The sequence below is a fragment of the Lolium rigidum genome, chromosome 7 (genome assembly GCF_022539505.1).
Source record: "Lolium rigidum isolate FL_2022 chromosome 7, APGP_CSIRO_Lrig_0.1, whole genome shotgun sequence".
In the NCBI taxonomy this organism is placed as follows: Eukaryota; Viridiplantae; Streptophyta; class Magnoliopsida; order Poales; family Poaceae; genus Lolium; species Lolium rigidum.
Window position 1 is genome coordinate 67,434,772 of NC_061514.1, and position 11,072 is coordinate 67,445,843.

Consider the following 11,072-nt stretch of genomic DNA (forward strand, 5'->3'; position numbering starts at 1 on the left):
CTTGTAATTATCAGGTTCTAGTGCCTGACAGCATAGTCGATCTTTGCTGGCAAATCATTGTCACATGGTCAAGGCAAGTGACTGATGCGCAATATCCGTGTTAATAGCAAAGATGTCGTGTGCATTATGCATATGTAGAGTGATCGGTGTTGAAAAGACTGACGCATCTAGTAGATTTTGACCATAATCTGTAACCCTACCTCTGAAATGCATTGAGCAAGAGCGCACCTATGAAGCATGCATGCAATACACGCAATGACGTCTTATGTCTGTGAGAATGTGAGTTGAGATCTAATTATGAGCCAGAATGTTGCCAATTGCTTGTGAAATAAGTACATAAGCTTGTCTTGTTAAATGTTCTTTTCACTATGCATGGTTTGCAAAGATTATTAGGCTTACATGGCGGCAGGGTTGGGCCTCCTTTTTGTCACTTTCTCAGATGTCTATCTCACTCTCACTACGTTGATAACTTTTTTCAGGCGGGTTTCCCGAGGATGATGGGACCAGGGCCTAGTTGAAGCATAAGCACCTGAATCATTTTAATACTTTTACAATCTGGACTGCCTTTCTGGACTATCTTGCACCTGATAATAATAATAGAACGATGTTTCTGGACTATCTTGCTATGCTAGTTATCCCTTCGCTAGTGCTGTTAGCATAACTCAGGGGGAGATCCATATGCTGTTTTTGGGGGGCTTATTGGGGTTTGATGCCATACCTAGCCTAGTGTCTTTGCACCTGTGCTCTATGAGTGAACATTGTACTGGGAGACGTAACTTGTAAGTTATGTATGTTTCATAGTGGTTGATTTGTAGCTGAAATCTGATGTGTTACCATCCAAACTTCCCCAATCACCCATGCGCTCGAGGATTTGGCAGTGTAGCCAGAAGAGACATGCTTGACAGTAGTATGAACCAAAGTCTGAAAAAACGGTGGAACTGTTCCAGAGATCTGTTGCAAGGAGTAGAACACAAGTGCAGCATTCGGAGAGAACGAAATGGAAGAGTTTTCAAGAATAAAATACAGGTTACAGGACAATGGAACAAATCAACAAATCTTGGACCACATCAAGCAGGAAGGAAAACAATGGCTTTAGCGAGTGGACAGCGGAGATCTTCTGCCGTAGGTTTATTTTTCGTTCTCGTTTTGTTTTTGCCATCCTGCTAAGGCAGTCGTTGTTCTATGCTAAGTGCGGGCTTAGGCATGAGGTAGTAGTTTGTTGTTGTTTTTCTCCTCTGTAAAACTAATTTTGTACTCTGGAGTTCTTTTGGCCTCTTCTCAGTTAGTCAATTACTCGTACGAGCCTACTCTTCGTCGATCACCGGACAGGAGGAGGGGATGCAGGCCATGGACGACTTACCACCCGCCGTCACCTCGACATCTATGAAGAGGAAGGGAGGCCAGGCCATGTCGCCTCCACTACTCCACACGAACCACTCCCACCATCGGGGGGGCATAAGCCACTTCTGGACGCAGAGGTCACCTAGGAGCATCTCCGCCTCTCCTCGCCACCACGGCCGGTTGGAGGCTTCGCTGCCACAGGGTGGGTGGCGCCGCTCCGATCTATCTCCTCGCCACCTCGGCCAGCCAGCAAGAACAGAGGAGCACCACACCTGAGCGTCAAAAAGTGGCGCGCAACCAATTTTTTATCCGGTGATTTCCCTCTCTACCACCGAATCCAACCATCGGAGCAGTAGAAAGGCAAGGAGAAGCCCTAAAGCAAGCAAAATCTAGGTGCTGAGATCTGTCGCTCGTCTCCAACTACCGGGCATAGAGCCCACTACTGGCACATGGCCAACACACCTAGCTAAACAGACCCTAAACTAGACCTATCTACTTCGGCGCCTCTCCTATCCCAAGTCCGGCCGGCTAATCCGGTGGAGAGGTCATCGGATTGGCCCGGTCGGTGGTGGGGGGCTCTCAACTACTGTTCACGCTAGAGAGAGGGGAAGGGGAACAATAACTCGCGCAGAAAGATTGCTTGTATAGTCTTAAGTTTCTCAAAGGCCTACTAAATTCTTGGACAACTAAATAAACATCAGCTATGTAAAACTTATGGTTAAAATAATGTCTTGTTTTTCAAAGGCCTACTAAATTCTTGGACAACTAAATAAACATCAGCTATGTAAAACTTATGGTTAAAGTAATGTCTTGTTTTTCAAAGGCCTACTAAATTCTTGGACAACTAAATAAACATCAGCTATGTAAAACTTATGGTTAAAGTAATGTCTTGTTTTTGCATGTGCGCCTGGCGCACCGAATCATCTAGTTTCTTCAATATATACCGAAATATAGAGAAATGGATGAAGAAAATATTAAATTAATTAATTGGTTCATAAAGATGGATCCACGGGTGCGGTGTGCCGCCGCGCCTAACTTGCGAGTACTTTATATTAGTGGTTGCGACACCTAACTTGCTAGTACTTTATACTAGCTCCGTTTTAAAGAATAAGGCACACACGAAGACAAACTTTGACAAAAAAAATTGAGCAATAAAATCTTGATTATATTCTTTACTATTAAATTGGAGTTGGGGATGGTGTCCACTTTGACATCAAACATTGGAGCAATCTTAACCGTTAATTGTTCATCAAATCGCTCTCAAAATAGTCCATCAAACTCACGCTACTCCGGATGGAAAAAAAAGTTCAGAATTATTGGCTACCAATTAGATCGGCATACACAAGGAAACAATCACGTCCACTATTCTCCACCAATCAAGGAAAGAAATCACATCATTATTTTTCGAAAAGATTAGATTACATACACCAATCACGTCCACTATTAAATTTTAATCGGACGTGATTTATCCAGAGTTCGAGACGCAATTCAAGAAATCAACCCGCAGTCCTCCATCTTGTTCCGATCTTCTACGATTTATCCAGAGTTTCAGACGCGCTGACCCCGATCCCTGATCCCATCTCCCGTAGGAAGCTGCCTGATTCGCGCACCGCCTGGAGCAGCCGTCCTGACGGCGAGATCCCATGCCCATCTGTCCGTAGACGCGCCATGCGCTCCTCCATGGCCGGCGACGACCGCGACCTCCAAGGGTTCTCCTCCGACCACCGCGCTGGCTGCCCCCCTGCTCCTCCATAGCTGGCGATGGCCGCTACCTCCATAGGTTCTCCTCCAAGCACGGCGCTGGCCGGCCCTGACTTTCGCTCTCGCGCTCCTCCAAGGGCGGCAGCCGCGACCTCCACGGAGTCTCTTCCGAGCGCCGAGCCGGCCAGCCGGCCATGCTCTCTGCCGCGACCTCCGACCTCCACGGGTCTCCTCTGAGCGCCACACCGGCCGGACGGCCATGCTATCCGCCGCGACTTACACGGGACTCCACCACCCGAGCGCCGATGCAACATGGTTGCTCCGTTTAGCCGTCCTGTGTTTTCTTGGATGTTCCCTTATTTCACTGATACATTCATCGGATCAGTTCAGGTAAGCCTACGGTTTACAAAGTTAAATAGATACGATGTACCATGCCAGTGAATTTATTCATCCCACTATATGAATGGTTTAGGCTATGGGTGTTCAGAAAATGAGTTGGCCTCAAGATGGCTGCCAATTAAGCTTGTTAATTCAAGTTAGTCTTCGATGCAGAAACTATTAATCTATTTTATACTTGGAATCAGCCTTTAATAGTTCAACACAATTTCAGGAAATACCTATATCTTGACATCTAGATACTGCTAATATCTACATGCTAAGGTTAAGTAGTTCAGCGTTTCACGTTGAACAACAACCATATAGTGCTACAAGTTACTGTCAATGATTCAAACAGATGAATAATGTAAATTGATTGCAGGTGTTCACCATTCCTGACACCAAATTGGTCGATAACTTGCTTAGGGTGTTGTTGTACTACCTCATCAGACGTTGAAGAGCTCCTGGTCCGAGTGCAGCAGCCAGCACTACCCGACCAGGTTTTGGCAGTAGGTGTCGTCGAAGTCGTCAGCGAACTGCACATCAAAACGGTGTAAGGCCGTGTTCTGAAACTGGCGTTGATGTTGATCTCGTTGCAGAAGAGGTTAGCTTCGGCTGAAGATTTTGTAGTTTCACCACAACAAAGCGAGTTTATTTTGCTGAAGATTTTGTAGTCTCACCACAACTAAATGAGTCGTTGAATTGTCTAAACTCTGAAGTTCCTTGTTCGTCGTTGATGACCGGTAACAAGTACCAACGACGAACTCGTTCTACCAGCAGTTCATGCAGCACGCACTCAATATGAGTTATTGGATGGTCAAAAACATCAACATGGCTTTGTTCCTCAATGCTAGATTATTTATGTTGGTAGAGAAGTCAGACTTCATAGACCATTCAACAATTATTTTCAGGTTAATTTTATAAATGTCGATTGTTGTTTTGGTGTTCTATACAAGTGCTTTAGTAGTTGCAAGAATTCAATAAGATATAGGTGAGTCAAATATTAAGAGTGAGTGGATCATGAAGAAACTAGCTGTCTAAAGATGCAACGATGACATTGGTACGACAAATGCAAGGAATAGATAATTTATTAGGAAGGAGGAGATTGGTGAAGTTTGTGCTAGCATCGTGTCAAATTTAAACAAAAAATAGTGTTGAACCATGTATATTAACCATGTGTGCATATTGTTGATGTATTATTTTTTATGTTACTGTGTATACTATTAAATAGAATAGTATTATTTTTTATTTTTTATGTTACTATGTATAATATTGAAAATTTTCACTTTGTGCTTTGCCTTCATCCGGCCATCCAATCTGCATCCGACGGCACACAGTTTCTGGGCTGCTCTGAATAAAATAGAAACTTACGTTTTTTGGTATCAAACCAATCCCCCAACAATCAAGGAAACAGATATCTCCATCCATCACGTCCAGCAATTATGGAAACAAATATGTCCAGAAGGAAACAATCACCTCCTGGTACCAAACAATTAAGGAAACAAATATGTCCAGAATTAAACAATCACGTCCTGTACCAATCATTAACGTTCCACCCAGCTGCAATCGCTCTCTCTCTACAATTCTTGCAACCAAGAATCGACATCCACATTACATTCTCATCCGCAATCGTCCCATGTGCTAGATTGTCTGCTGAGATGAAAGAAGAATACCTAAATAAGCAGTGGATAGCCCGGCAATGAAAAAATGTTGCAACTCTACCTGTTGGTAAAATTGAGGAGCATGGTAAGAAACATTCAGAGACCGATTGAATTATATTTAAATGCATGTTTCATATTTCAATATGTAGAGTTTTTATTTGATAATATGTTTCACCTTTGTAGATCATGAGCGCGTCCAAAACAGATAATGCCGATGCTCCGAAAAAGAACTCACCGCCATAGGCTCGGATGCGATGTTAGTAGAAGAGACAGAAAAGTCATCGACTACTAAACAGCCGAATGAGATGATTGTGTTTTTTTTTCTACGCGTGTTTCCATATGCCAATGTTTAAGTTTTATTATGTTCCAATAAACTTTGCACATAAAGGTTCCACTTTCGCACGTAATGAACAATATAGGTATGGATGTTGTCAATGTTCCAGAACAAGCTACCATCATAGAGCCCCACACGATGTTGTTGGAAGAGACTTCATGGGCTTTTACACAGTCAAAGGAGGTGCATTTACAGACAATCCATTCACGGCATAAAATCGCTTCACACAAATTGGTAAATATATTCACTTATCCAACGGTGTCACATTATGTATATTTTTAATGGTTGTCCTTTTGAAGGTTTTCTTCCGTATTCATCCATGGGCCACTTTAACTTGTTCTCCACCGATAAGCATGATTGTTCTGTCTCTGTTATCGATCCTTTTTCTATGCCTCCATCGCCGGAGAGTAAAATGGTTCGATTGCACCACATGCAATTAATCTTACAAAGAATTGCAATATACCTAAGCTCTGCACTTGCATTGGCACAATTTGGTTGGGATTCCGATATATTTTTCTAGCCACTTAGGTCACCAGCTGGTATTCCGCAAAGTTCAAGCATGTGAGCATCTCTAAAATAAAGATAATGACGAGATATTTATCTACAACAATTTGTCTGGTTATTTTATTTTTATATTATGCTCTCATGGAATGGTAAACAAATGATTCATCCTATATGCATGGTGGATATTTTACCTTGCACTTTCTATTTTTCACTAAAATTATAAATGCTAACGACAAGTATTGTTGTCCAGAATGTTATCGATCCCAGGAAGAATTTTCTGATACGTTTGCTCAAGTACCATAAAAATGAAGCATGAGAAAATATTCCACACATTGTACTACATATCTACGGAGCATTGAGGAGGACATTTTTTAATATAAAATAGTTAGTGGAGTACAGCTTCATATTCAAATGATGTCATAATGGTTCTCAAAATATACTTCAGACTGTTTAGAATCTTACCAGTTTTTGAATATCTTGTGGTTGTCTTTTTTATACACGTGAATTTTTACAAATATCATACTCACACAATGTGAGAGAAAAAAGCCGTAGCAACGCACGGGCATTCAACTAGTATATGTAATTAGTATCATTGGATTCGTATTGAAAAAACTTTCTAATAATATTAGTTGCATACAAACAATCTTTATATATTTATTAAAGTAATTTTTGATCAAATAAAAATCACAAAAAAAGGAGATTTATTTTTTAAAACGGAGGTAGTAATAGCGGTCAAATTTAGAAACCAGTCATATGCGCTGGCCTCCCCTGTAGTAGTAAAGCTACTGGAGTGGACAACACTACTTCCCAAACCTCGTGTAGAGAGAACAGCTCAAGCAAAAAACAAAACAAAAAAAAGCTCAAGCAATGGAGTTTGCGGCGGGGGCGATGCGCCCCCTCCTTGGCAAGCTCGGTCAGCTCCTCTCGGATGAATATAACCTTAGTACGAAGGTGAAGAAAGGCGTCAGCTCTCTCACAACTGAGCTGACCATGATGGAGGCGGCCCTCCTTAAGGTGGCTGAAGTGCCGCGAGATCAGCTGGATAATCAGGTACGGATCTGGGCAGGGAGAGTGCGGGAGTTATCGTACGAGATGGAGGACACCGTCGACGCGTTCATGATTCGCCTGGCGGAGTCCGCCGACGGTGAGCTCCCCACAATGAAGAACAGGGTCAAGAAGATTATGAAGAAAACAACGAGATTATTTAGAAAGGGCAAGGATCTCCATCAGATCTCTGATGCCATAGAAGAAGCCCAGGACCTTGCTAAGCAGCTGGGCGAGCTGCGCCAAAGGTACGGGCTTGAGATGCACGATCTCAGTGCTGCTGCTGCTAGCGTTATTGACCCTCGGCTGATGGCTATGTATAAGGATGTAACCGAGCTTGTCGGTGTTGATGGCACACGAGATGAACTCGTCCAGATGTTGATAGGCTGTGAGGACTGGAAAAAACAACAATTGAAGGTAGTCTCTGTTGTTGGATTTGGCGGATTGGGCAAAACAACTCTTGCCAAAGCAGTGTATGAGAAGATCAAAGTTCAATTTGATTGTGGGGCTTTTGTTTCAGTGTCTCAAAGTCCTGACTTAAAAAGAGTTTTTAAGGATATGATCTATGAACTTGACAAGAACAAGTATGGGGAAATTCATAGGACCGCAAGGGGCGAAAAGCAGCTCCTCGACGAACTCATCGAAATCCTCAAGAATAAGCGGTAACTTGTCCATTTCAACAGTATATCTCAGTTGTCTTATTTATTCATTTTGTAAATTAAATTCTACTATTTTCTTGTTTCTCTGTCTTGTGAGCGCCTTACGATCCAAATGGATTGACGTGTTGGTATAAACTCATGGAGATAGCATGTGCCACTCCCTTGTTACCAGAACACATTTTAATTTAGTACACAACGCGCTCTCTCTCTCTCAGATAATTTCGTCTACCAACTAACTCTGGCAAATTGATATAGGTACCTTATTGTAATCGATGACATATGGGATGAAAAGGTGTGGGGACTTATCAACTGTGCTTTCTCTCTGAACAGCCTTGGTAGCCGGCTAATCACAACAACCCGCAAAGTTAATGTGTCAGAAGCATGTACCTCTTCCAGTACAGAAGATAAAATTTATAAAATGAAACCACTTTCTGATGATGATTCCCAAAGGCTGTTCTATAGAAGAATATTTCAGGGCAAGACGGGATGTCCTCATGAATTAGAGCAGGTATCCAGAGGTATCTTGAAGAAATGTGGTGGAGTGCCATTAGCCATCATTACTATAGCTAGTCTTTTGGCTAGTAACCAAAAGATTAAAACAAAGGACCAATGGTATGTTTTGCTCAATTCGATTGGCCGTGGGCTTGTTGAAGGTGATAGTCTAGAGGAGATGCAAAGAATACTGTCATTTAGCTACTATGATCTGCCTCCTCATCTGAAGATTTGTTTATTATATCTGAGTATATTCCCAGAAGACTATGAGATTTCCAGAGATCGGCTCATATGGATGTGGATAGCTGAAGGTTTCGTACAACCGAACAAACAAGGAACTAAGATGTTTGAGCTTGGGGAAGGCTACTTTAATGAGCTAGTAAACAGAAACATGATTCAGCCGGTAGACATTAACGTTGAAGGTAGAGCAAGTGCTTGTCGTGTTCATGACATGGTGCTCGATCTCATCTGCTCTTTGTCAACTGAAGAAAACTTTGTTACGATATTAGATGGTATTCAACGTAGCACACCTAATTCCCAAAGCAAGATTCGCAGGTTATCTCTCCAAAATGGCATGGAAGATACTTTTGTCTCTCAGCTGGCTACCACGAGCATGACACACTTGAGATCTGTTACTCTCTTTGAACCTGCTACTAATGTTATGCCATCTCTCTCACGCTTTGGAGTTATACGTGTGTTGGACTTAGGAGATTGTAAGATGTCAGAAAGTTGGTACAAGATTAATCTGAAGTATATTGGAAACCTACTACATCTGAGGTACCTAGGACTAGTTCAGTTATCAATTAAAGAGCTCCCGGTAGAAATTGGAAAGCTAAAATACTTGCAAATGCTGGACTTATCAGGATGTTCTATAGATGAGCTTCCGTCAAGTGTTATTCTGCTTAAGCATTTGTTGGTCATGCGTATCGGATACGACACAAAAATGCCAATTGGTTTGGGTAAATTGGTGTCCTTACAAGAGCTGGCCTATCTGCTGGTGAACAGTAATAATCAAAACAATGCTAAAGAGTTGGGCCATTTGACTGAACTTAGGGTACTCGAGATCTTGTGGGGAGAATTGGATGGGAGCCTAGAAAAAGTGATGGTGGAGTCCTTAAGCAATCTGCGCAAACTGCACACCCTAAGGATTGGTGATTATTCTAGTGAGGATAGGATGATCATGCTAGATGGCTGGGTTCCTGCCCCAAAGCTCCGTAGATTTACTTCAGAGGTTATGTTCTCAACACTGCCAAAATGGATCAACTCGTCATTGCTTCCACTCCTCTCAACTCTGCACATAAGGGTCGATGAATTGCAGATGAAGGACATTCAGTTGATCGGGAGGCTGCCAGCTCTTCTTGATCTCTGGCTGGGGGCAGAGGGAGGAGTACGCATTAAGGTTGCCCCGGAGGAAAGCTTGGTAGTTACCGCAGACTCATTCCCATGTATGAAATGCTGCACATTCTACAGTCTTCAGATCCTGCCATCTATGTTCCCACCAGGAGCAATGCCAATGGTCCAATTCATTCGGTTCACTGTCAACACATGGAACATGGGGGATGCTGAGTTGGACTTGGGCATGGAGAACCTGCCTTTGCTTGAGCGAGTCGAGGTTGACCTAAGGCATAAAGGACCCAGCGCTGCAGTGGAGGAAGCGGAGGCTGCCCTGAGGCTCGCAGCGGACGTCCATCCCAACCGCCCTACCCTTCTCATCCACAAATTCTATTTTTATTGAGTTCAGAATATAATCTAAAAATATGGAATCTGTCACACAGGAAGAGGTACAGACTAGGTCGTTCCCGTTTCCACACTTCTGCTGCAGACTTGATTGCTCGTCTTCAACTTCACTGGTCCTCGTCACAACCTCAGGAAAAATATGACGGAGTCCACCTTGAATGAGTGAAATATCCACACATGTACTCTTTTTTTCCCCTCACTAGTCGAGCACAAGGGGGCACATGGGTTTCAGTAACCAGCTTGAACTCAACTTTAGCCGGTTCACAGCCTAGCAAGGGTTTTCATGCTTGTCCTGCAGTTGTAGTTACTACAATCATGATGGAGGAAATGGGTGAGTGATAATTTGATATATAGATCATGGAACACCTTATGTTTTGTTAAAACAAAATAAAAGTAAAAATATATCTAAATATTTATGGAGCGTGCAACTAGAGATCGACCCTTCAGTACCTTCGGATGTTTTTCTTCCTTTTATCGCATGAACTTCAATTATTGGTTACTATGAGTTGTGTTAATCTTGTTATGCAGACCGTATGTAAACTATTTTGCTTGTATCAGCTTGAAGAGAACTTTTGAGTTTATAAAATCTCCCATTATCAAACAAATCTAAAGTATTTATAAATTTTAGTTCAATTACCTATTTATTGCTTGAACCCTTGTCATCAAACTTTAATCTGTGGCCAGCTACGTAATTCCAACCACTAGATGACCTCGTTATCGCGCAAACAACAGAATCAAGTCAGAATTTAAACCATAAGTTTTAGATTATTGTAAGTAGCAAGCGAGAAAAGTTTGGTTCAACATTTTGAGCCTCCCTTAACCGATACCACAGGAAGCAGAAACTATTACAAATAGTTGCCCCGCGTAGACAATTTCCACCACTATTCTCAGCGATACCATCCATCCCCATCGTTATTTACGTTAACAGCCCAACAAATAGTTACCTCGCGTAGACAATTTCCACCATTATTCTAAGAGATACCTTCCATTCCCATCACGATTTGCATTAACAGCCCAGTCTCTTCCTCTTAACCTATCACCTTGATCTGCTACACCTTTCTCCATTCCCTCTACCCCATCTAATCCGCTGACCAAGTACTCTGTCATGGCCATCCACGCCCTCAGCCACAGCCATCCACTGCTCGCCCCAAGATTTACCTAACACTTGATAGAGGACAAAACAGATTAAACATTTCAGAATCCTAACACAATAAATTTACATAA

The 11,072-nt window shown here is 42.4% G+C and overlaps 1 protein-coding gene across 1 annotated transcript; it reads left to right on the forward strand.

Moving 5' to 3' along the window:
* The first annotated feature begins 6,775 nt into the window (after nucleotides 1–6,775).
* LOC124678070 (disease resistance protein RGA5-like) lies at nucleotides 6,776–10,370 on the forward strand. Its single transcript, XM_047214006.1, has 2 exons — nucleotides 6,776–7,622; nucleotides 7,875–10,370. Exons 1-2 carry the CDS (start codon nucleotides 6,784–6,786, stop codon nucleotides 9,844–9,846), a joined length of 2,811 nt encoding a protein of 936 aa, XP_047069962.1. The 5' UTR covers nucleotides 6,776–6,783; the 3' UTR covers nucleotides 9,847–10,370.
* The last annotated feature ends 702 nt before the right edge of the window (nucleotides 10,371–11,072 follow it).

Coding starts and splice junctions, on each gene's coding strand:
- LOC124678070 (XM_047214006.1), top strand. CDS start 6,784: ATGGAGTTTGCGGCGGGGGCGATGCGCCCCCTCCTTGGCAAGCTCGGT. Junction 7,623..7,874: donor GAAATCCTCAAGAATAAGCG/GTAACTTGTCCA, acceptor AAATTGATATAG/GTACCTTATTGTAATCGATG.